The sequence below is a fragment of the Scyliorhinus canicula genome, chromosome 23, assembly GCF_902713615.1.
Source record: "Scyliorhinus canicula chromosome 23, sScyCan1.1, whole genome shotgun sequence".
Lineage (NCBI taxonomy): Eukaryota > Metazoa > Chordata > Chondrichthyes > Carcharhiniformes > Scyliorhinidae > Scyliorhinus > Scyliorhinus canicula.
The window spans coordinates 14,385,420-14,410,953 of record NC_052168.1 but is presented as its reverse complement, the minus strand read 5'-3'; the positions used below and the strand labels follow the sequence as shown (position 1 = coordinate 14,410,953).

General features: G+C 48.5%; 1 protein-coding gene across 2 annotated transcripts in view; it reads right to left on the bottom strand.

Moving 5' to 3' along the window:
* Positions 1–2,802: 2,802 nt before the first annotated feature.
* The window catches only part of LOC119956462 (cytochrome P450 2J2-like), a 35,440-nt gene continuing 12,708 nt past the window's right edge, over positions 2,803–25,534 (bottom strand). The window contains exons 5-9 of one of the 2 annotated variants that reach the window (XM_038783730.1): positions 23,921–24,094; positions 11,703–11,844; positions 8,348–8,535; positions 5,833–5,974; positions 4,164–4,577 (exon numbers count right to left, since the gene is read on the bottom strand). In XM_038783730.1, the coding sequence (XP_038639658.1) occupies positions 4,396–4,577; positions 5,833–5,974; positions 8,348–8,535; positions 11,703–11,844; positions 23,921–24,094 (828 nt within the window). In that variant the 3' untranslated portion in view covers positions 4,164–4,395. Of the gene's footprint in view, positions 2,919–4,163; positions 4,578–5,832; positions 5,975–8,347; positions 8,536–11,702; positions 11,845–23,920; positions 24,095–25,534 lie in introns of those variants that run through there. The other variant, XM_038783731.1, reaches the window with a different exon arrangement.

The window sequence follows — 25,534 nt, the reverse complement described above, 5'->3', positions numbered from 1 at the left end:
GGACATAGCTGGAGAAAGTCCAGGGCGATTCTCTGATTTGCAGGGGGCTGGCAGGGCCCCGGAGCGCTCCTCGCAGCTCCGGCTCCCGGCACGGGGGCCCTGCACTTGGCCAGCTGGACTGAATATTGGCAGCCGCAAAGAAAGCAATCAATTCGCAAAGCGCTCAGTGAAATCTGGACAACCAGTGGTGAAAGAATTGCAGGGAGAGAGTGTAAGATTAATGTGAAAAGATCCGGTTGCTCAGAGAGCTTAAAAACCCAAATTAAGGGGCGGCACGGTGGTACAGTGGTTAGCATTGCTGCCTACGGCGCTGAGGACCCGGGTTCGAATCCCGGCCCTGGGTCACTGTCCGTTCGAAGTTTGCACATTCTCCCCGTGGGTTTCGCCCCCACAACCCAAAGATGTGCAGGCTAGGTGGATTGGCCCAAGGCTAAATTGCCCCTTAATTGGAAAAAAATGATTGGGTACTCTAAATTTTAGAAGATAAATAAAAAGCAAAATTATGATCGGAAAATGTACATCAATCACCTTTAAGAACGGAATATAAAAGCTCAATAACGATGGAGAATGGACATTGCTAATTCACCATGTAATGAGGTTCGAGGCTCCTCGACCATTGAAGAAATTGGATAATTGGTCAGGATTGCCATGAAAATGGACCACAGCCACCATGAATATGCTGGTCAGATCCCGTCTGGAGTGCCATGTACATAAATGGTCACTGAATCACTGGGTGCTATTGTTCTTGAAGGGCAGAGTTACAAATCTTGCAGCGAGTAACTCACTCCCTGACTCTTCAAAGCCTGTCCATCATCGACAAGGCACGTCAGGGGTATGATGGACTACTCCCCACTTGCCTGGATGAGCGCGGTTCCAACAATACTCAAGAAGCTCGACACCTTCCAGTCCACTTGATCAGCACCCCATGCACAACCATTCACTCCCTCCAACACCGACGTACTGTGGCAGCCGTGTGGGACATCCACGAGATGCACTGCAGCAACTCACCAAGGCTTCTTCGATAGCACCTTCCAAACCCACGACCACTGCCATCTGGAAGGACAAGAGCAGCAGATACCTGGGAACCCCACCACCTGGAGGTTCCCCTCCACGTCACTCACCATCCTGACTTGGAAATATATCGGTCGTTCCTTCACTGTCACTGGGACAACATTCTGGAACCCCCTCCCTAACAGCACAGTGGGTGTACCTACACCACATGGACTGTAGCGGGTTCAATAAGACAACTCACCATCCCCTTCTCAAGGGCGATTGGGAGTAAATGCTGGCCGAGCCAGCGATGCCCACAACTCATGAGGATAAAAAAAGCTACCAAACTCTGGCATGAGCAACCTGAGACCCAGACACCCTGGCAGTGCCACCCTGCCCAGAGCCCAACCACCCAGGGGGCCTCCGATGGGCTGGCAAACCCCCCCCCCCCCCCACAGGTGCCGTCATTCCTGGTCCAAGTTTGTGTGGACCAGTGATAACCTGCGCCATGGCGAGGTCTACAGGCCTCCTGGGATAGAACGTATGGTGGCACAGTGGTTAGCACTGCTGTATCACAGCGCCAGGGACCCGGGTTCGATTCCAGCCTTGGGGGGGGGGTCACTGTCTGTGCGGAGTCTGAATGCCCTCCCCGTGTGTGCGTGGGTTTCCTCCGGGTGCTCCGGTTCCCCCCCCCCCACAGTCCTGAGATGTGCAGGTTGGGTGGATTGGCCGTGATCAATGCCTGGGGTTCCTGGGATCGGGCGGGTTCGTGGGCCTAGGTAGTGTGCACTTCCGGAGGGTCAGTGCAGACTCAATGGGCCGAATCTGATATTGCCCTGGTCACAGTGCACCCAAGAGAGAGGGAGAGACACAATTTGGTTGCTTTTCATACTCCCGTTGGTCCGGCCCTCTAGTGATCATGTGGTGCTACTGAGTACACATTAACCCCTTATGTACATGCTCATACAGAGATCACTACATCCCCTTTTTTTCTTGTGTTACATATTTTCTGTATGTTGTAAAGAAAATTGAACAAACATAATGGATGCAGTTACGTAAAATCAATGAGTTAATCAGTCAAATGTTAATACATTTCGTTTCTTAGGTTTTTTTTTGTTTGCTTGAAACAGGTAGATAAATGATGTTATTTACAAGTTATGATGATATTGATGATTATACAAAGCCAAAATTAATATTTCTGAGTCCAATCTTAATAAAAAATTGATGAGTCCAACTTTATGAATTTATTCGGTTGAGTTGCTTTCTTCTTCTGTTGTTGACGTGGTGATGTTAGTGTTGTAATTTCTTTGTGAACGTCGTCAGTGTTCTTGTGTTTAAGTAACCAAGACGTCGTCATGAGGTGTTCGAATGGTCGAAACATTCTGTTGTCTGATTTTGACATTTGTTTCTATGCTTGTGGTAGCGATTCTGTGTTGCATCTTTGTTGTCTGACCTGGACTTTTTCAGGTGCTTGCGGTATTGAATCTGTATGTCATCTTTGTTGTCTGAACTGGAATTTTTCCTGTGCTTGCGGTATTGATTTTGTTCAAAAGCAAGGCATTTTTGTATAGCGATTTCTAGTGTTAGCTACTTATATTGTGAAAGTTCTTCCCTCAAATTTTTATCAGGTAGTCCAGGGGCTGGTTTAGCTCACTCGGCTAAATCGCTGGCTTTTAAAGCAGACCAGGCAGGCCAGCAGCACGGTTCGATTCCCGTACCAGCCTCCCCGGACAGGTGCCGGAATGTGGCGACTAGGGGCTTTTCACAGTAACTTCATTGAAGCCGACTCGTGACAATAAGCGATTTTCATTTCATAAATTAATTGATCCATTATCATAGTGTCTCTGAAATCAGCATAACTACAGCCTTGTGCTATTAACTTGAGGTCTGTAATAAAATCAGTGATGGGCTCTCCATTTCTCTGGCATCTATGCAAAAAGATAAATCTTTCCAGCATCTCACCAGACTGACTTTTACAATGTTCTTCAAATTTTGCAATAATCACTTTAAATTTAGTTTTGCCTTCACCTTCCAAGAAATTAAAGGAGTTATCAATCTCGATATCTTCATGTCGTGCTATTCTGAGTAGTATTGCTATTTTCCTTTTTTTCAGAGACTGTGTTTAAATCATTAGCTGCAATATATACTTGGAACTTTTGTATAAACATTTTCCAGTTATTACTTAAGTTACCGTCAGTTTTCAGCTGCATTTATACTTGAACGTGGTCCATCAAATCGTTTAGTCGTTGAGGATCCATCTGCTGCGAAGTCTTCCACAGTCGAATATCCGGTCTGAATTTTTCTCTCTTTTTGCCTAACCTAATCTAACTAATTCTGTTAAAGCCAACATACATAGAACATAGAACAGTACAGCACAGAACAGGCCCTTCGGCCCTCGATGTTGTGCCGAGCAATGATCACCCTACACAAGCCTAACGTATCCACCCTACACCAGTAACCCCCCCCCCCCCCCCATTAACCTTACTTTGACACTAAGGGCAATTTAGCACGGCCAATCCACCTAATCCGCACATCTTTGGACTGTGGGAGGAAACCGGAGCACCCGGAGGAAACCCACGCACACACGGGGAGGACGTGCAGACTCCGCACAGACAGTGACCCAGCCAGGAATTGAACCTGGGACCCTGGAGCTGTGAAGCATTTATGCTAACCACCATGCTACCATACTGCCCACCTGGTACCATGTATTATTACACTCCTGTATTATCTTGATATACACTGGACCAAACCATATACTACGTTACTCAAACCTTGGTTACTGATGAGGTCTCCTGAATCTCGATGAAGAAGACTCAAACTCGTCCAGTGGTAACAAAAGGTTTATTGAGTAACTGTAACAATAATTGCATGAGTTCTGTGCTTTAACATTGATACTAGGTTGACAAGATCTAACTACAGTAACTACACTAACCATCTGAGCTAATCTGATTCTCCTGCCGTTGTCACAGTTCATCCAAAAGAGAGAGAGAGAGAGAGACACAATGTGGTTGCCTTTGTACCCGTTGGTCCGGCCCTCTAGTGATCATGTGGTGCCACTGATTACACATTAACCCCTTATGTACATGCACATACAGAGATCACTACAATCATTGTTGTGGGTCTAAGATTAGGTTGTTCATAGTTTGGATTTACAGATACCACGGGAAGCAAAGTAGTTGGTAAAATCAACCTTTTATTGAACTATATATGGTATGTATAGTACAAGGCTCAGCTCTACATAGAATTATCTCTCAACATACTTTGTTGTCATGCAATCTTACGTCACTGATGTTGTAACCTAAATAGTTACATATTTAAGATTAACCTCACCGCCAGCCTTCAGTAAGGCTAGCCCCACCTCATCGCCACTGCATTAACCTGAGGTCACAGGTCATCGTTTGACGCCTAATTCCTGCAGCTGACTTGCATCTTATACGGCTGCGGAGTTAAAAGGATTTTATACAAGCCTTTCAGGTCCGGAGAGGAGGTTCTGTCAGGCCAGCGAAACTGGAAGTTCTGAAGGAGCGAGGTGAAGAACAGGAAGAGTTCCATCTTGGCCAGTTTTTCCCCAAGACACGCTCGTAGACCTATCGGCGAATCAAGATTGAAGATGCTTTGCTGAATAAAGCTTAGGGGTAGCTCATGGCGATCACAACACGGGCAGGATTTTGAGTTCCCCATTCCTCCCCCCCGCCCCCTCCCCCGTGGCGGAGACCATGGAGGATGGCGGCTGCGAAGATCTGGGTCACCCGCTGGCACGTCAGTTTCCTGCCCTCACGCCAAGCGGCAGGGCTAGCTATCCGCAAGCGGTGGGTAGCCAACTGGGCTCCTTCAAGCCGACTTGAACCAATTGGCCACCAGGCTCCTGTCGAGGCAGCCTCCCAGTGGCAGAAGAGTGCGGCCAGCTCCCCGCGAAGGGGCTGGTTTAGCACAGTGGGCTAAGACAGCTGGCTTGTAATGCACAACGCGACCAGCAGCGCGGGTTCAATTCCCGTTCCAGCCTCCCCAACAGGCCCTGGAATGTGGCGACTAGGGGCTTTTCACAGTAACTTCATTGAAGCCTACTTGTGACAAGAAGGCAATTATTATTATTATTATTGAGCGTCCAGCTTTGAGAACTTGCATTCCACACATAATTACAGGGCGAGCCTGAGCTCCAGCTATCAGCTGCCTAACTCAGGGATCATCACTGCCAGCTGACTGTTACCAACGTCGTACTTGGTACTGACACCAGCTTTCTTTGGCGTCACGCGCCCCGAAGTCTGGAGGGAAAATCCTGCCTCATTTCAAAAAACTTCTCTTGTTAGCAGGTCCTAGCTCACCCACAACACTCAACACTCCAAAATAAGGCAAAATTGGCAAGAGAATGCTTAAAGACTGGGGATCCACAAACCTTTGCGTTTCCACCTTTAGCGGTTTTTTACACTGTGCCTAACCATCTTTAATGGCCCATCTGGAGGCCCCATGGGAAAATCAAACTAATTAAGGCAGCACCTTCCAAACCCACGACCGCTACCATCTAGAAGGATGAGGGCAGCAGACACCAGGGAACACCATCGCCTGGAATTTCCCTGCAAAGCCACTCAACATCCCGACTTGGAAATATATCAGCTGTTCCTTCACTGTGGTCGGGCCAAAATCACGGATCTCCCTCCCTAACAGCACTGAGGGTGTACCTACACCTCAGGGGCTGCCGTGGTTCAAGATGGCCGCTCGCCCCCACCGTCTGAAGGGTAACGTGGGAAGGGCAATGAATGCTAGGCCCAGCCAGCGACGCCCACATCCCCGTAAGTGAAAATGAAATAAATGATCTCAAATCGGCATTTCAGCCGGGCAACTCACCCATTGAAAATGGAATGAATGCATCTGGTTGGAAAAATTCTCCATTTTCAGTCAGGAAGTTCTCAGGATTGAACTGGTTTGGATGTTTCCATTGGGACTCTTCAAACATGACCGACGACAGGTTTATCAGAACAATAGTCCCCTAGAACGACATCAGAAACAGCTTTGAGGTACATCGTTAAGCAGAGATAGCACATACAGCTCTTGTGCATAATATTGACTCCATGGCCTACATTCTCTAATGATGGATATTGTGAAAAACGCCCCCCTGAAACGTCGTCTCAGGGAAAACACTGTTGTGGGGAGGCGGTGGTGTAGAGGTATTGTCACTGGATTAGTAAACCAGAGACCCAGAGTCATGCTCTGGGGACCTGGGTTCGAATCCCACCGCTGCAGATGTTGAAATTCGAACTCAATAAAAAAAGAATCTGGAATTAAAAGTCTAACGAAGACCATGAAACCATTGTCGATTGTAGCATGGTGGTTAGCATAAATGCTTCACAGCTCCAGGGTCCCAGGTTCAGTTCCCGGCCGGGTCACTGTCTGTGCGGAGTCTGCACGTTCTCCCCGTGTGTGCGTGGGTTTCCTCCGGGTGCTCCGGTTTCCTCCCACAGTCCAAAGATGTGCGGGTTAGGTGGATTGGCCATGATAAATTGCCCGTAGTGTCCGAATAACGTAAGGTTAAGGGGGGGGGGTTGTTGGGTTACGGGTATAGGGTGGATACGTGGGTTTGAGTAGGGTGATCATTGCTCGGCACAACATCGAGGGCCGAAGGGCCTGTTCGGTGCTGTACTGTTCTATGTTCTATGTCGTAGAAACCCATCTGGCTCACTGAAGTCCTTTGGGAAATCTGTCGTCCTTACCCGGTCTGGCCTACATGCGACTCCCGATCCACAGCAACTCAAGAGCAATTCGGGACGGGCAACAAATGCTGGCCCAGTGTTTTCTGGTGCGGCGCACCCCCGCCAGAAGCGGGATTCTCCGTCCCGGCAGCCAGCCAATGGGGTTTCCCATTGTGGGCGGCGCCAGGCCATCGGGAAATCCGGGGGCGTGAGTGCGCTGCCGGCGAAACGGAGAATCCCGCCGATGGAGAATCCAGCCCACGTGAGAGTGATGGGTTTTCTCGTCATAATAATTTTGCAACACCCTCCGCCCTCATTGTGTTCCATCATTGGCAGAGAATGAGCCAGCTTTTCAATATGACTGACAAGAAGTCGTTGACAGGAAAAATCTACTTCCCTCTTCACGCATGTTGTCTAACCTGTCGAACGTTTCCGGCATTTCCTGTTACTTTATTTCAGATTCCTAGCACCCGTATATTTCGCTTCGATTTCAACGCGGTTCTTCCATGTTGTGACGAGCTTTATGAGATACACATGTTGTCAAGTGAAATGAAATGAAATTAAATCAAGTGTCTCCTTAAATTTAAAATGAAACAGATATTGTGGGTTGGCATCGCCTCTCCTCAGAGACAGGCCCATATGATCTGGTTGGCTATGGGGAAATAAACCCAGTCTGAAACCTATTGGAAATCAAGCGACAATTTTCACATCCTGTCACAGACAAAGAGACATCTGCTTTTAGCAGCCACAGATACCCAGAGACATGGGAGAGAGAAAGAAAGACACACAAGAAAGCAGCTACTGCCGTGAAGAGCGGGTGAACTGATTTTTGTGTTTACAACTAACAGTCCAAAGATGTGCAGGTTGGGTGGATTGGCCATGAAAAATTGCCCTTAGTGTCCAAAATGCTATTATTAACCTAGGACAAAGGTTTGGTGCAACATCGTGGGCCGAAGGGCCTGTTCTGTGCTGTATTTCTCTATCTATCTCTATCTAAACAGAAGACTTGCAAACGTTGGTCATCTGTTTGGAAGGAAGGCAACAGGACTGAGGGGACTTGTGGAGTAACCAAGGTGGATATTTCTGGTGAAAATAGGTGCTGGAATATCCTGGCTATTGTGGAACAATTTTCAGAGGAAGATTCAACCTGGCAAGGCAGGGAGAAGTGAGCCTGCTGGGATCCCCGTGTTCCAAGCTGCCTTCTTGCCGAAACCCACCCCCTCGCATGATCCCCTCCCTAAACTGCCCAAGCACCCCCCCTCCCTCGCCCAATACCCCAGACTTACCTTTCTCCGGGATGCGTTGGGCCTTCTTCTTGGGCCTCCTTGCAGTTCCGGCAGCGGCCACTAAATACGGTTTAGGCGCTGCTGGGACTGCTGGAGCTGCCGGCCACCATGATTGGCTGGCAGTTCCTGAGGGTGGGAGGTCCTGGCCAGTTAGTGGCACCGGCAGGCGGGTGTAGCCTTGCCGCAGGGTGTTACGGCTGCCGGGGAGTGGCTGGCTTGGCTCAACGGCACCTTTGACTTTGGGTGAGGGGGGAGGGAGGAGGGGGTGGGAGGGGAGGGGTCAGGGTGGACTGTCCATGCACCGCACAGCCCGTGTTATCATGTTAATCAAAATAGTCAATGATAATGATAATCAGAGAAAAGCACAGTATGAGAAAGAAGGACTACCTTTTTCAATGTGTACCCCATAAATTTAGTGTCTTGCGTTGTTGCATGGCTGACTGCAAATGGAGCTAAGTTCCCAAACCGTTGAACCTCATGAATAACAGCATTGGTATACGGCATGTTGGGCCTGTCAGTCAGCAATGGGGCACGGGACTTGCCAATCACCTTGTCGATCTCCTTCTGACACTTCTCTGCAAAACAAAACAACAAAATGATTTGGGCTGCTCATTTCCCAGGCCATTCAATTGGCTTCTGGACAGATCTGAGGAGATTAAGGCCACACTAAACCAGACACGGGTAGCGAGGAGAAGGCCTATCAGTTCTATTGAATCCCTGCCGCCATTTCCCCTGTTTTTCGATCACTGCTGATGGTTCAGCGAGTAGTCAGCCGGGTCAGAAGCATTGGCCGGATTATTAGGCCTCAAGAGTGAGTTGGTATGCGGAAGGAAGTGGCGTGAAATCAGGTGCCATCGCCTGTTGCCCACCCATCCCCATTGGAATTTCGCCACTGTCAGGAGAGGCTCCAAATCCACCCCACTCCCCCAACGTTGCAACCATTGAGGCACTCAAGTGGCCAATGAATGGCTTCCTCCTCCTGCTCCTGGTAACCTACCAGAACTGGCGAGTGTCCACTCCCTGAGCTGTGTTTGGGGATGGGGCTGGGGTGTGTCGCTCCTGTTCGGACACACTGACCCAACGGAGCCCCCCCACCCCCCCCCCCCCCCCCCCACCCACCCCCCACACACCCAATGGAACTTCAATCCCATGTTTCACCCCCTATTTGACCTCTTGAACTTTGCCCTCCAACTCCCTCACCAGGGCCTGCCAGACTAGCCCCAGTAGAGTTTTCACCTGACCCCGTGAGAGGATTGCCTCATTGCCTGCAGTCCCAGGATTGGCCATTGGTGGTGCTACTGGGCCTGGACAGCTGCGGGCCATTGAGATTGGTTGGCATGTCTCCTCCACGTTTGAGCCAAGTAAAGGCCCACCGACCAGAGAGTCAGCTCGGGGCTGTGCCCGACTATTACCCCAGGGATGCTGGGCCATTGGCTCCACGGAAAATTTCGCCCACTGCCTCCCGATCCTGGCGCGTCTCTCCAGGAAGCCTTATCAAGACCTCAGAGAGGGTACTGAAGGGATTTACTGGAGTGGTGCCAGGGATGAAAGACGTCAGTTGTGAATAGAGACCGGAGAAACGAGGATTGTTCTCCTTAGAGGTTCAAAGGAGATTGAACAGGGGTGCTCAAAGTCATGAAGAATCTTGAGAGACTTCCTAAAGAATTGGTTACACTGAAGCATTTAGTTCTCCATTGGCTGCGTTAAATGTCCAATGTCAAGAAATGGTAGCAAGCAGGTGTTAGGCCTCCTATTTACCTAAGCATAGAGCCAAACACCTGATTCAAGACCCAAGCTGTGGACACCTATCCTGCATACCCTTACCAATATGGTGGTGGGGGGGGGGGGGGGGCACAGTTTTGGGGCTGGGATCTCCGGTTCTCCCAGCCGCGTGTTTCTCGGCGCTGCGCTGTTTGCCGCCGGCGGAATTCTCTGCTCCCGCTGCTTGTCAATGGGATTTCCCATTGAAGAATTCCCATTGCTCGGAAACCTACGGGCGGGGGTGCACTGAAAGTGAGAAAAGAATTCCCAGGGCTGGTGAATTCCGAAGCTGATGTGGAAATGCGTGGACCCAGCAATCCCAAAATATTTTAGATTTTAGGAGCCCATTTTTGTGCCTGTAAAACTTTTGCAGCGTTAACAAATTGACCCACAGTAGGAAAACATTACCACAGTACCACATTTAATTCAGGGCACCACCCGATTTGCGCCAAATATTTTTGTTAATAATCGTTATTGAAACAAGTCGGCTTACATTAACACTGCAATGAAGTTACTGTGAAAAGGCCCTAGTCGCCACATTCCGGCGCCTGTTCGGGTACAAAGAGGGAGAATTCAGAATGTCCAATTCACCTAACAAGCACGTCTTTCGGGACTTGTGGGAGGAAACCGGAGCACCCGGAGGAAACCCACGCAGACACGGGGAGAACGTGCAGACTCCGCACAGACAGTGACCCAAGCCGGGAATCAAACCTGGGACACTGGCGCTGCGAAGCAACAATGCCAACCATTGTGCTACAGTGCCATTTTCTCCCAGGCTGCCCACAGACGTAGCCTATGAGGAGTAGTGAGATCTGCGACTCGGTGAGTCGCACTTTGACCCCTGGGAAGCACCCTGACCTCAGGGAAGCACTCTGACCTCAGGGAAGCACTCTGACCTCAGGGTATCATTCTGACCTCGGGGAAGCACTCTGACCGCTGAGTAACACTCTGACCTCTGGGTAACACTCTGACCTCTGATTCAGAAGTTTGTGGGTTCTTGCCCCTTTCCAAAGATTTGACTGATGCTCCGGTGCCAACACTGAGAAAGTATTGCACTGTCAAATGTGCTGTCTTTCAGATGAAACGTTAAAACCAAGGCCCTGTCTAACCTCTTAGGAGGCCATCAAACCATCTCCATGACACTGTTATGAAGAAGAGTGGAAGCGTTCTTCCCACCGCCCTGCCCAATATTTAACTCTCAATCACTATTAAACAAAAAGATTAGCTGGTCATTATCACGTTGTTATTTGTGGGAACTTGCTGGGCAGAAATGAGCTGGCATGTCTCTTACATTACAACAGTGGATGCAGACTAACTGGTCTTCATTGGCTGTAAAGTGCGTTGGCGAGCTTTCTGGGGTATCCGGCGGCACGGTAGCACAGTGGTTAGCACTGTTGCTTCACAGAAGGAAATAAGGACTATGGGGATCAAGTGTCAATGCCTTATTAATCACATTTTATGGCTTAGTTCGATTCCTGCTTGGCTCACTGTCTGCGCGGAGTCTGCACATTCTCCCTGTGCCTGCGTGGGTTTCCTCCGGGTGCTCCGGTTTCCTCCCACGTGTCCCGAAAGACGTGCTTGTTAGGTGAATTGGACATTCTGAATTCTCCATCTGTGTACCCGAACAGGCGCCAGAAGTGTGGCGACTAGGGGCTTTTCACAGTAACTTCATTGCAGCGTTCTGTAAGCCTACTTATGACGCTAATAAACATCATGATTATTATTATTATATAAATGAAGTCCTGTCACAGAAAAATTGAACTTCATCGATGAGGCTTTCATGGGCTACAGCAGTTCCAGAAGGCGGCTCACCACCACCTTCTCAAGGATAATTAGGGACGGGCAGTAAATGCTGGCCTAGCCAGAGATGCTCGCATCCCATGGAAGAATCATAAAAAAAGTAATGTTCTTGATTATGCTATTGATTTTTCAGAATCCTCATTGAATACCGCTCTACGTTGTGTTGGAAGCTCGGATTTACCTTGTATGTCTGGGTAAGCCATCATGTATAGAAGGCCCCAGCAAAGAGTAGACGTTGTGCTCTCGGTGCCAGCGAGGAAGAGATCATAGACGTTGTATAGCAGATTTCCTTCCGTCAGATACGAATTGGGGTAGTTACGTTCCTGAAAAAGGAAAGGTCTCTCTGATCAAGCACCTTGCAAAGTCAACTCTCGCTCAGTGCGTCGCGCTCTTGCCAATAAGGTTCAGGATTGAAGTCTAACTCCAGGACATGCAGGGCAGCAGGGTAGCATGGTGGTTAGCATAAATGCTTCACAGCTCCAGGGTCCCAGGTTCGATTCCCGGCTGGGTCACTGTCTGTGTGGAGTCTGCACGTCCTCCCCCTGTGTGCGTGGGTTTCCTCCGGGTGCTCCGGTTTCCTCCCACAGTCCAAAGATGTGCGGGTTAGGTGGATTGGCCATGCTAAATTGCCCGTAGCGTCTTAATAAAAGTAAGGTTAAGGGAGGGGTTGTTGGGTTACGGGTATAGGGTGGATACGTGGGTTTGAGTAGGGTGATCATGGCTCGGCACAACATTGAGGGCCGAAGGGCCTGTTCTGTGCTGTACTGTTCTATGTTCTATGTTCTATGACTGAAGAAATCAAGGTTGAAGCTCCTGCCGCAGTACTGAGGGAGTACTGAGGGAGTGCTGCACCGTTGAAGGCTTCTCTTATGTGTGTCTTTCCCTCCATGTCTCTGGGTATCTGTGTCTCCTATGAGCAGCTGTCTCTTTGTCTGTGTCAGGATGTGGAAAATTGTCGCTTGATTTCCAATAGATTTCAAACTGGATTTATTTACCTATGGTCAGCCAGATCACGTGGGCTTGTCTCTGTCATCAGTTTAGTACGATGCCAATTGAGACTGTCTATTTTACCTTAAACTTAAGGAGACATTTTACAACATAAGCATCTCATAAAACTCATAACAAAGTGATAAGTGCAAGAATCGCGTTAAATAAAAGTTAAAGACTGCGGATGCGACAAATCTGAAATAAAAAAACAGAAAATACTGGAAATGTTCAGCACATCTGACAACATGTGTGAGGAGAGAACTAGAATTTTCCTATCAATGAACTTTTGTCAATCATATTGATAATCGCTGATTGAGTCACCAATGATGGAACAGAATGGGTGTGTGGGTTGTTGCAAATTGTTAGGAGCGAGCAAACCTATCATTCTCATACCAAGTGCTGTTCATAGAATCATAGAATTTACAGTGCAGAAGAAGGTCATTCGGCCCATCAGGTCTGCACCAGCCCTTAGAAAGAGCACCTTGTTTTGTTACCTGTGTGGTAGGTAACATGTGCTACTCAATTCTTGGTTGATGATGAGGTCTTCTGAATCTCGATGAAGAAGACTCAAACTCGTCCAGTAGCAACAAAAGGCTTATTGAGTAACTATAACAATAATTGCATGAGTTCTTTACTTTAACCTTGATATTAGTGATAAGGTCAACAAGATCTAACTACAGGGCAGCATGGTAGCACAGTGGTTAGCACAATTGCATCACAGCTCCAGGGTCCCAGATTCGATTCCCGCCTTGGGTCACTGTCTGTGCAGAGTCTGCACGTTCTCCCCGTGTCTGTGTGGGTTTCCTCCGGGTGCTCCGGTCTCCTCCCACAGTCCAAAGATGTGCAGGTTAGGTGGATTGGCCGTAATAAATCGTCCTTCGAGTCCAAAATTGCCCTTAGTGTTGGGTGGGGTTACTGGGTTATGGGTTATGGGGATAGGGTGGAGGTGTGGGCTTAAGTAGGGTGCTCTTTCCAAGTGCCGGTGCAGACCCGATGGGTTGAATGGCCTCCTCCTGCACTGTAAATTCTATGATTCTATGATTATAGTAACTATACGTAACTCCACTAGCCATCTGAACTAATCTGATATTGCCATGGTCACAGTGCACCCAAGAGAGAGGGAGAGACACAATGTGGTTGCTTTTCATACCCCCATTGGTCCGGCCCTCTAGTGATCATGTGATGCTACTGATTGCACATTAACCCCTTATGTGCATGCACATATAGAGATCACTACATCCCCTTTTTTTTCTTGTGTTACATATTTTCTATATGTGGTAAAGAAAATTGAACAAACATAATGGATGCAGTTTGCAAATACATTATGTAAAATCAATGACTTAATCAGTCAAATGTTAATACATTTAGTCTCTTAGGTTTTTCTTCACGTTTGCTTGAAACTGGTAGTCAAATGATGTTATGTACAAGTTGTGATAATATTGATGATTATACAAAGCCAATTAATATTAATGAGTCCAATCTTAATGAAAAAAATTGAGCCCAAATTATGAATTTGTTCAGTTGAGTTGCTTTCTTCTTCTGTTGTCGAAGTGGTGATGTTGATGTTGTCACCTGTTTGTGAGCGTTATCAGTATTCTTGCATTTGAGTGGCCAACAAGTCATCATGAGGTGTTCGAATGGTCGAATCACTTTGTTGTCTGATTTAGACTTTCTTTTCTTTTTCTCTATGCTTGTGGTAGCGATTCTATGTTACACCGTTGTCTGACCTGGACTTTTTCCTGTGCTTGCGGTATTGATGCTGTCTGTCATCTTTGTTGTCTGACCTGGACTTTTTCCTGTGCTTGCGGTATTGATCTAGTGTGGCACCTGCCTTGAAAGCTGGTGTGCTTGCTGGTTCTGGAGCAGATGTAAATTTGTGACATTTTTTGTCATGCCATGGCATGTTTGTAGTCTTGTCATTGTTTTGCACTGTGCTGTGGCATTGTCCTTCATGTACAGAGTTGTGCCGTGTTGAACTGGTCGTTGTTTCATTGTTGTTGTTTCTGTCGTTTCTGTCTTTGTTGTTTTTGTTGTTTTTGTCGTGCTTGTTGTTTCTGTTTTTGTTGTTTTTGCTGTTGTTCTTGCCATTTTTCTTGTCATGCGTGTTGTTTCTGTTTTTGTTGTTTTCATTGCTGTTCTTGTTGTTTTTCTTGTCGTGCTTGTTGATTCTGTTATGCGTCTTGTTGTCCTTGTTGTTGCTGTTGTTGTTCTTGCTTCTGCTGTGCATCTTGTGGTGTTTGTTGTTCTTGTTGTGTTCAATGAGTGTTCCGTGTGGATGATTTGAGTCATTTTCACAGTTATTGGTGTCAGTGTCCGTTGTGGTATCTGTTACATTGAACGTTTCTTCTTGAGAATTATGAGAATGATCTGATGTTGCATTGATGTTGGTGACTGTCATTTGTGGTGGATTTGATTCCTCTTCTTTGCTTCCTTGGTACTCCTCTTCTCGAGTCATTTCTGGTTCACTTGATCATCATTGATTTTGTGGTGTTCCTCTTTTGGAGTCAAAATCATCATGATTTCATTCTCTTGTGGGTCTTGCTGCTCCTCTTCTGGAGTCAAAATCTTCAAGATTTCTATTGACGTGGTCCCTCTGGACTCTTGGTGCTCCTCTTCTGGAGTCAAAATCTTCACGATTTCATTTGACATGGTCTCTCTGGACTCATGAGTAGCCCTCCTCTGATTGTTGAGTCCTTCTGTGCAGACGAGCTGAGATCTGTCAGTCTCACTGTGATCCTGCACATCCTGTATGGGAATTGTGATTTCTTCGTCACTTGTCTCACATACATTCAGGGTAGACATTCAGTGTCTTCTTGTTGGTTAAATGAGCTGGGTAGACTTTCATAGTCTTTTTCTGGTGGCTCAAATAAGCTTGATAGACCTTCATGGTCTTGTTCATGCATGGACTTGGCTATGGAGTCTTTCATTGCTTCCATTTTGGAGTCTGTCAACGAGCTCTCTGTGGAGGCTTGTATCGCTCTCTCTGTGGAGTCTTTCATTGCTCTCTGTGTGGAGTATGCAGTGGTTTCACTGTGGAGTCTTTCATCGCTCTCTGTGTGGAGTCATGCAATGATCTCGCTGTGGAGTCTTTCATCACTCTCTGTGTGGCGTCGTCTTCTTCTTGGGTATTTGACAGGTTGCTGTCATCCAATGTATCGACAATCTGCCATGGCATCATGGTATTGGATTAATCTACCATGAGTAAGTCGTGTTGAGCTGTGCAGCCGTGTTGCTGATGCTGTGATCAGCATATACGAATAACACAGCCATGTCTGAGTAGTATTGTGTGTATTGTTCGATAAACAAATCATCTCTTTTTGTTTTGGAGTTGTCATTGTGCTCTTCAGTTTGGGTGGTGCAGGGTGCTTGTGCCAGGGTGTTGTGAAAGTTATTTTCAACTGCTGATTGTTCTAGCTTTTGAGGTAAGAAAATTGGGTTTTGCAGCTTTAAATTTCTTTTTTTCAATTTTTGTGCATGTCCTTTTTAAGTGGGCGTGGTCCGGGTCCTCTGACATCATGCCGCTCGTGACGTCATGCGGAGGGCTCGATTGCGCATGCGCAATTCCTTTACTGTGCACTCTTTTCGCAACTGCGCCTGCGTGGCTTCTTGAGCATGCGCAGAACACTGTTTCGCTGGTTTGCGTCTTTTAGGGTGGTGCGCATGTGCGCACTGGCCGGAACGCTCTCGCTCAAGATGGCTGCCAATCAAAAAGTGCTGTTGCATTGAGTGAGATTCTGCCTCTGCCTCGTGGTGAGTATTGGCGCCATTTTCACGGATTTTGTTTTCTAGATAATGATTCTGGCTTTGTAAAGACTCAAAGTATTGACGTTTTTTTTTATAAGCAAAGCATTTTTGTATAGCGATTTCTAATGTTAAATACTTTTTTTGTGAAAGTTCTTCTTCCCTCAAATTTTTTTCAGATAGTCCATAAATTAGTTGATCCAATACCATAGCGTCTCTGAAATCAGCATAATTACGGACTTCTGCTAGTACCTGGAGGTCTGTAATAAAATCAGTGATGGGCTCACCATTTCTCCAGCATGGTAGCATGGTGGTTAGCATAAATGCTTCACAGCTCCAGGGTCTCAGGTTCGGTTCACGGCTGGGTCACTGTCTGTGCGGAGTCTGCACGTCCTCCCCGTGCATGCGTGGGTTTCCTCCGGGTGCTCCGGTTTCCTCCCACAGTCCAAAGATGTGCGGGTTAGGTGGATTGGCCATGCTAAATTGCCCGTAGTGTCCTAAAAAAGTAAGGTTAAGGGGGGGGTTGTTGGGTTACGGGTATAGGGTGGATACGTGGGTTTGAGTAGGGTGATCATTGCTTGGCACAACATCAAGGGCCTGTTCTGTGCTGTACTGTTCTATGTTCACCAGACTGACTTTTACAATGTTCTTCAAATTTTGCGATAATCACTTTAAATTTAGTTTTGGCTTCACCTTCCATGAAATTGAAGGAGTTACAGATTTCAACAGCTTCATGTCCTGCTCTTCTGAGTAGTATTGCTATTTTCCTTTCTTCAGACACTGTTTAAATTATTAGCTGCCATATATACTTGGAAGTTTTGTATAAACATTCTCCAGTTATTACTTCAGTTACCATCAGTTTTCAGCTGCATGGTGCAGGCTTAGATTTCAACAGTGTTCTCCAGGCGATGGTGGGGGTGAATTCACCAGCTCCCCAGCCGCGAGCGGCTCGGTGGTGCATCATCGCTGGCAGCGGGATTCCCCGTTCCTGCCGCTGGCCAATGGGTAGGAGTACGCTGCCGACAGAACGGAGAATCCCGCTGGCGGAGAATTTGCCCCAGAGTTTAAGGGGGCGGGAGATCTTAAACCTATCTTCCCTTTCGGATGGATGTACATGATCAAAGAATTTAGATTCATATAATTTACAGTGCAGAAGGAGGCCATTCGGCCCATCGAGTCTGCACCTAAGCTGTAGAAACCATGGACAGGGCAGGCACCATAGCAACATTAAGGCACTATTGTCTACGATGTGGCTAACAGCTAAGTCAGCAGAACTCCAGTTTAAACTGGCCACGATAACAGCAGCGAATCGCATTCCAGAACATGCACAAGTATTCGGACATAAAACATTTAAAACTAATGTTGCACATTGTAGATTGACAGCTTACCGTCAAATCAAACTCATTTGATTCTAACCCAAACCAATTAGGATTACATAGGGGTGTAGATAGTGGCTAAAGACTGATACGATTTTGTATAACTGTGAGGGTCTGTACGGCCATCTTTATTCATGAAATAAAATGAAAATCGCTTATTGTCACAAGTAGGCTTCAAATGAAGTTACTGTGAAAAGCCCCTAGTCGCCACATTCCGGCGCCTGTTCGGGGAGGCTGGAACGGGAATTGAAACGTGCTGCTGGCCTGCTTTAAAAGCCAGCGATTTAGCCCAGTGTGTTAAACCAGCCCCTGTGTGCTAAACCAGCTCTGAATTATTCATGAATAGTTTGATCAAAACTATTCGCTGTCTCTATACTTTCACTTTTCCACTCTAACTCTTGAAGTGAATGCAAGCTGTTTTGCCATAAGCAAGAAACCATTTCTGTATTACTTTGAACGTTAAATTGTGTACAAATTGCTTCTCTTTATGTCCTTTTTGCATGCCGGACATATTAGAGAATAAGATTTAAGTCATTCTCAATTGTAATCAAATAGAGGCAATAAACGATTCTTATTTGCACCCGAGAAGTTTTAACCCAAATTTCTACTCAGTTTTAGTGTTCACAAGTGCCACTAAATCTGCATGGTAGATCTCTACGGAAGCCCATGCCTAATCAAGAAACCCCGCCTAACCTTTTGGACACGAAGGGGCAATTTAGCGCGGCCAACCCACCTACGCTGCACATCTTTGGACTTGTGGGAGGAAACCGGAGCATGGAGGAAACCCACGCAGACACGGGGAGAACACAGAACATAGAACAGTACAGCACAGAACAGGCCCTTCGGCCCTCGATGTTGTGCCGAGCCATGATCACCCTATAGAATAGATAGGATAGATGCGGGCAGGTTGTTTCCACTGGCGGGTGACAGCAGAACTAGGGGGCATAGCCTCAAAATAAGGGGAAGTAGATTTAGGACTGAGTTTAGGAGGAACTTCTTCACCCAAAGGGTTGTGAATCTATGGAATTCCTTGCCCAGTGAAGCAGTTGAGGCTCCTTCATTACATGTTTTTAAGGTAAAGATAGATAGTTTTTTGAAGAATAAAGGGATTAAGGGTTATGGTGTTCGGGCCGGAAAGTGGAGCTGAGTCCACAAAAGATCAGCCATGATCTAATTGAATGGCGGAGCAGGCTCGAGGGGCCAGATGGCCTACTCCTGCTCCTAGTTCTTATGTTATGTTCTTACTCAAACCCACGTATCCACCCTATACCCGTAACCCAACAACCCCCCCCCCCCCAACCTTACTTTTTAGGACACTACGGGCAATTTAGCATGGCCAATCCACCTAACCCGCACATCTTTGGACTGTGGGAGGAAACCGGAGCACCCGGAGGAAACCCACGCACACACGGGGAGGACGTGCAGACTCCGCACAGACAGTGACCCAGCCGGGAATCGAACCTGGGACCCTGGAGCTGTGAAGCATTTATGCTAACCACCATGCTACCGTGTTGCCCCACAGGGAGAATGTGCAGACTCCACACAAACAGTGACCCGAGGCCGGGTCCTTGGCGCTGTGAGGCAGCAGTGCTAACCACTGTGCTACCGAGCCTCCCAAATGATCCCATGACACTATTTTGTACAGGACAATAGGAGCTATCCTTGGCTGATATTTATCCCCCAGTCAACATTAATAAATTGGATCATCTGGTTATTATTGCATTGCTGTTTCTGTGAGCAAATAAATGTCTGTATTTCCCACATTATAACTGTGATTGCAGTTAAAAAAGTACTTCACTGACTGTAAAGTACATATTCTTTCTGTTCTAACATTTTATACATCATGAATCAACATCATTGCTAACTGGAATGTGAATGTACAGCGGATGTGGAGCATCAGCCTCAAATTCGGCTGCCTACAGAAATTCGTCACCATCCTCCAGCTGCTCCACGATGACATGTATGCCATGATTCTCACCAATGGAACCACCACAGACCCAATACGCTGCAAACCAGGGTCAAACAGGGCTGCGCCATCGCACAAACGCTCGTCTCCATCTTCCCTGCAGTATCGCTATATCCCGTCTCCCTGTAGCTCTCCGCTGGTGTGGAGCTAACTTATCGGACAAGTGGGAAACTGTTCAAACTCCCACGCCTCCAGGCCAGAACCTAGACCACCCCAACCTCTGTCATCAAGCTGCGGTACGCAGACGACGCCCGAGTGTGCGCACGTTCAGAGACGGAGATACAAACCATCATCAAAGCATTCACCAAGGTATGTGAGAGATTGGGCCTCAGACTAAACATCCTGAAAATAAAGGTTCTCTACCAGGCCGCTCCTCCAACGCAAAACTGTCCCCCGACCATCAAGATCCACGGTAAGCCCTTGGGCAATGTGGATCATTCCCCTGACCTCAAGAGCCTCCTCTACGGTGCGAGCAGACATTGACGACAAAATCCAACATCGACTCCAATGCGCCAGCGCAGTCTTCAGATGCCTGAGGAACAGAGTATTCGAAGACCGAGACCTCAAACCCAGCTCCAAGCTCATGGTCTACAGATCAGCTGTTGTCCCCGCCCTCCAGTATGCATCAGAAACACGGACAATGTGCAGCAGACACCTCAGATCCCTGGAGAGATATCACCAACCAATGCTGCCTCCACAAAATTCTGCAGATCCAATGGCAGGATAGGTGTATCAACGTGAGTGTCCTCTCCCAGGTCAATACCCCAGTATCCAGGCACTGGTCACACTCGGACAGCTGTGATTGGCGGGCCACATTGCCCAATTGCCCGACACAGGACTGCCAAAACAAGCGCCCTACTCCGAGCTCCGCAATGGCAGGAGGGCAGAGGAAATGCAACAAGGACACTCTGAAAGCTTCCCGAAATAAATGCAACATCCCCACCGACACGTGGGAATTTCTTGCCTCATAACCCACCAGCTGGAGAAGAAGCATCCGCCAAGGCGCCAATCCCCTCGAGGGTCGCAGGGTGGAGCACGTGGAGGCCTAGTATAAACAGTGGAAGGAGAGCGCAGAATCCAGGGCGTCCCACCCACCCACCTCCTCAAACACCACCTGCAAAACCTGTGGCAGAGCCTGCGGATCCAGGATCGGGACTATTCAGCCACCGGAGAACCCTCCCCCCACACCCCCCCCCCCCACCCCCGCTCGGCTCCCGGAGTGGAAGCAAGTCACCCTCAACCCTGATGGACTGCCCAAGAAGGGGATCCACTGGGCAAGAAGCGGCACATTGGATTATGTCTGAAAACCCACCCACGTAGAACGTAGAACAGTACAGCACAGAACAGGCCCTTCGGCCCTCGATGTTGTGCCGAGCAATGATCACCCTACTCAAACCCAAGTATCCACCCTATACCCGTAACTCAACAACCCCCCCCCCGCCTTAACCTTACTTTTTAGGACACTACGGGCAATTTAGCATGGTCAATCCACCTAAACCGCACATCTTTGGACTGTGGGAGGAAACCGGAGCACCCGGAGGAAACCCACGCACACACGGGGAGGACGTGCAGACTCCGCACAGACAGTGACCCGGCCGGGAACCGAACCTGGGACCCTGGAGCTGTGAAGCATTTATGCTAACCACCATGCTACCATGCTGCCCTTTTCGTGTTTTGCTTTTCGTTTTTCACTGACCAGGATAAAGGCAAGGGTACCAAATGGCAAACGGCCAGCCTTTTTCTCCTGCAGTATAGATTGTTGTGCTGATTCGTCGGCTAGTCGACTCTTATTGGCCAAGATATTTGCCATGGAGAAAGTAACAGGGAACTCCAGGCTCCTCAAGCTCCCTGCCAGTTAAACAGAAACCTGGGGCTTGAGCATATTCCTTTTGTTTGCAGAGAAAGCGTCCCTGTGTATGAATGTATGTGTCGCTTCCAGCAAGTATAAATGAGTCATGCAACGAGCTCGACTGATTGCTGTAGATTGATTGTTAGTGTAGATATGCTGGCCCAAAACCAAATGTCTGCCATGAAATATAATCCTGTGATTGGGTAGAACTTGTTGAACAAGCCTGAGTGTGTTAATAGCTACACTAACAATCGATCTAAGGCAATCAGTGTTGCACAACATGTTGCTTTGGGCCACGTGAGTACAGTCTCTACGCTGCATGATGGGTTAACGGCTACATTTTAACAACACCGACAATGGCACCTGGAGCACTGAAATAGGCAATTCACGCTAATCAAATGTCAATGCTCGGAATAAGCTTCCTTGCATCCCATCCGACTCACCCCGAACACCGTAAAGTGTAAGGGATGCCAAGGGGTGGCAACCTCTACTTTCGGATGATGGTCAAAAGTCACAATTGCTTTGCATCCTTTCAAAGGACGTGGGCGTCGCTCGCAGCATTAACACTTGCTGCTAATCCCTAAATTCCTTTTGAGGGCAACTTTACCTGCTCCCCCTCCCTCCCCCCAGGAACAACCCGGTCTTCTGGATGAACGAGAGCAGTGGCATGACCACTATGCCATCGTCTTGCCAATCAGCGAGGTGTAAGAAGAAATGGATTGAGAGTTGGGGCACTCCCCTTATGCCTCCCCTTAACCTAAGTACCTAAACTGAATCAAGGAGCCATTTCACCTTTGAATCAATATTTTGGATTGGCGATCAGGAATTGGGTTGATAACCGACAACTGCTTGAATGTATTAGTTCTGAAGATAATGAGGCGCAGTGGCCGTCAATTGAATCGACAAAAAAACAACGGGAACTGAGATAGAACGAAAATAAAGAATCGCAGAGGCTGGAAGTCTAAACTCAAAACAGAAAAGGGGCCTTCTGATGGGGTCTCCCCACCAACTCTCCCATACCTGCACCCCCACCCCCTCCCACCCCTCCCACCTTCCCGTGGAGAGGATGCTAAGTTTTCCTATTTCCCAGCGTGAAGCATCTGGAACTTTCCTGCCTGGAGACTGAGGCGGGGCCCGAAAAGGCCATTAAGTGGGCACTTAAGGGCCTTAATGGGGGCAAGGGCAGACTTCCTGTCCGAGGGCCTGCCTGCTCCCCTGTCAAATCAGGTCGGCGGGAGAGGGATCCTGGCGGGAATCCCGTCCGTGGAATTTAACATTCCGCCACCCTCCCCCAACCAATCAGGCACCTAGCTGGGCAGCGGTGGGTCATCCCTAGAAGCAGATGTCCTGCCCACTGAGGTCTGCTCGACAGCGCCACTGGGAGGGACAGTGGCCACTGCCGGTACTACACCCAGCCGAGCCACAGGATCACTGATGGACCTGGGCGCAGCTAAATGATGGCGGGGGAGAGGGGTGGGGTCCACAGGGTAGGGGGGTCACAGGGAAATGGGTAGGGCAGCACGGGTGTGCGCGATGGCTCTCAGCCTGTCCACCCATTTCCCGATGCCCGGCGTGCCAGTCAGGCATTGGCCGCTCTTTGAACGGTAGTCACCCCATGGCAACCCCGACAGGATTGCCTTCCAACTGGGTGAATGGGGGGATGGCATTGGATTCTTCCCGGTATTCCAGGCCAGTAACCCTACATCAAAGCTGTCAGAATGAGTGAACAGCTTATTTAATGTGTTAAAGTGGATTGAAGCACCCAGTACCCTGCACCCGCATTACGCCATCAGAACCACTTTAGAATCATAGAATTCATAGTGCAGAAGGAGGCCATTTGGCCCATCGAATCTGCACCGGCCCTTTGAAAGAGCACCTTACTTAAGCCCACTCCTCATCCCTATCCCCGTAACCCCACCTAACCCTTTTGGACACCAAGGGGCAATTTAGCACGGCCAATCCACCTAACCTGCCCATGTTTGGACTGCGGGAGGGAACCGGAGCACCCGGAGGAAACCCACGCAGACAGGGGGGAGAACGTGCAGACTCCACACAGACAGTGACCCGAGGGCGGAATTGAACCCGGGTCCCTAGAGTTGTGAGGCAGCAGCGTTAACCACTGTGCCACCTTGCCGTCCCACTGCCCTGACATTGGTGTATCCCACACTAACCAGCGCTCGAAAATAATCGCCCAATATGGGAGTAAAAGCAAACCACCGTGGGTGCCAGAAATGCGAGCGGCAACCGGACATAATCGCTACAGAATCTGAGCGGGAATCTATGGAGAGAGAGAGAGAGAGAGAGACAGAGCCAGATCGTGTGCCACCTACGGCCTTGTTTCCCTCCTACCAGTAACCGAGCTGTTCCTATTGGGAGGAATTTTCCTTTACCCTTTTTCCATGGGCACATACATTGAGGGACAACAATCTGACCGACGGCGATGATCATGAGCGGGTGGGTTTGAAGTGCTGCACACTCACCTTCTCCATTTCCAGTAGGTAGGCATCAATGAAATCCCGGATCTCTTCCCCATTCAGTGTGTCTTTGTGCTGGTCGATGAAGTCCTGAAGCATGGCTTCGATTGACACCTTGTTTTTGAATATCCTCTGGTGGGGCCCTGGGATGTGCTGCACGTTCGGGATTGCACAGCAGGCCTGAGCAGAGACCACAAGATTTGTTTAGCTTCTATTTCAAAGGCAAGTTCCAAGGTTTTAATACTTAGAATTATCATATTAAGAGGCAGCTTTGGGACAAGGCTGAGTTTCATTGGTGTACAGGAGGGGGGTAGAGTGGGTGGGTGCTGTGTGTTTGTGTGTGTATGAGAGGGGATGTGTGTGTGCGAGCATGTGTGTCCATGTGTTTTAGAGAGCGAGAGCGTGTGTGTGTGAGAGCATGTGTGTAAGAGAGTACCTGTGTGTACATGTGTGTGAGAGAGAGAGAGAGCCTGTGTGTATGCGAGAGCATGTGTCTGTGAGAGCATGTGTGTATATTTAAGAGAGCACGTGTGTGTGTGTATGAGAGCCTGTGCGTGTATGTAAGAAAGCATGTGTGTGTGGGTGCGTGAGAGAGAGCATGTGTGTGTGGGTGCGTGAGAGAGAGCATGTGTGTGAGAGGGCACGTGTGCCTGTGTGTGTGTGAGAGAGTGCGTGTGTCTGTGAGAGCATGTGTGTCTTTGAGCGTGTGCGTGTAATCATGGGTGCAAAAGAGCATGTGTGTGTGAGTGCGTGTGGGTATGAGCAGGTGTGTGTGTATGTGAGAGCGTGTCTGTGAGAGTGCGTGTGAGAAAGTGCATGTGTGTGTGCATGAGAAAGAGAGAGAGAGTGTGTGTGTGTGTGAGAATGTGTGTGTGAAAGGGAGAGATAGGGGGCTTAATTCTCCACCGGCGGGACGCTCCATTTTGCCGACAGCCCGGGGGTTTACCGACGGCGTGGGGCTGCCCCACAATGGGAAACCCCATTGACCAGGTCGGTGAAATGGAGATTTCTGACTGCGTGGTGAACCAGAAATCTGGCACGGCGGGACGGAGAAACCCGACCAGGGCATTTGTGTGAGTGTGTGTGAGACAGTGTTTGGGACAGCATGTGTGTGTGAGCGTGTGTGTGTTTGCGTAAGAGAGAGAGTGTGTGTGTGAGTGTGTGTGTGTGAGAGTGTGTGTTTGCGTAAGAGAGAGAGTGTGTGTGTGAGAGAGTGTGTGTTTGCGTAAGAGAAAGAGTGTGTGTGTGAGAGTGTGTGTGCGTGAGAGAGAGTGTGTGTGAGTGTGTGTGTTTGCGTAAGAGAGAGAGTGTGTGTGAGTGTGTGTGCGTGAGAGAGTGTGTGTGAGAGAGTGTGTGTGTTTGCGTAAGAGAGAGAGTGTGTGTGTTTGCGTAAGAGAGAGTGTGTGTGTGAGTGTGTGTGCGTGAGAGAGTGTGCGTGAGAGAGAGTGTGTGTGGGAGCCTGTGTGAGAGAGTGTGTGCATGAGAGAGTGTGCGTGTGAGAACATGTGTGTGTTGCGTGAGAGAGTGTGTATGGGAGCGTGTGTGTGTTTGCGTGAGAGAGAGAACGTGAGTGTGTGAGTATGTTTGCATGCGAGAGAGAACGTGTGTGTGTGAGTGTGT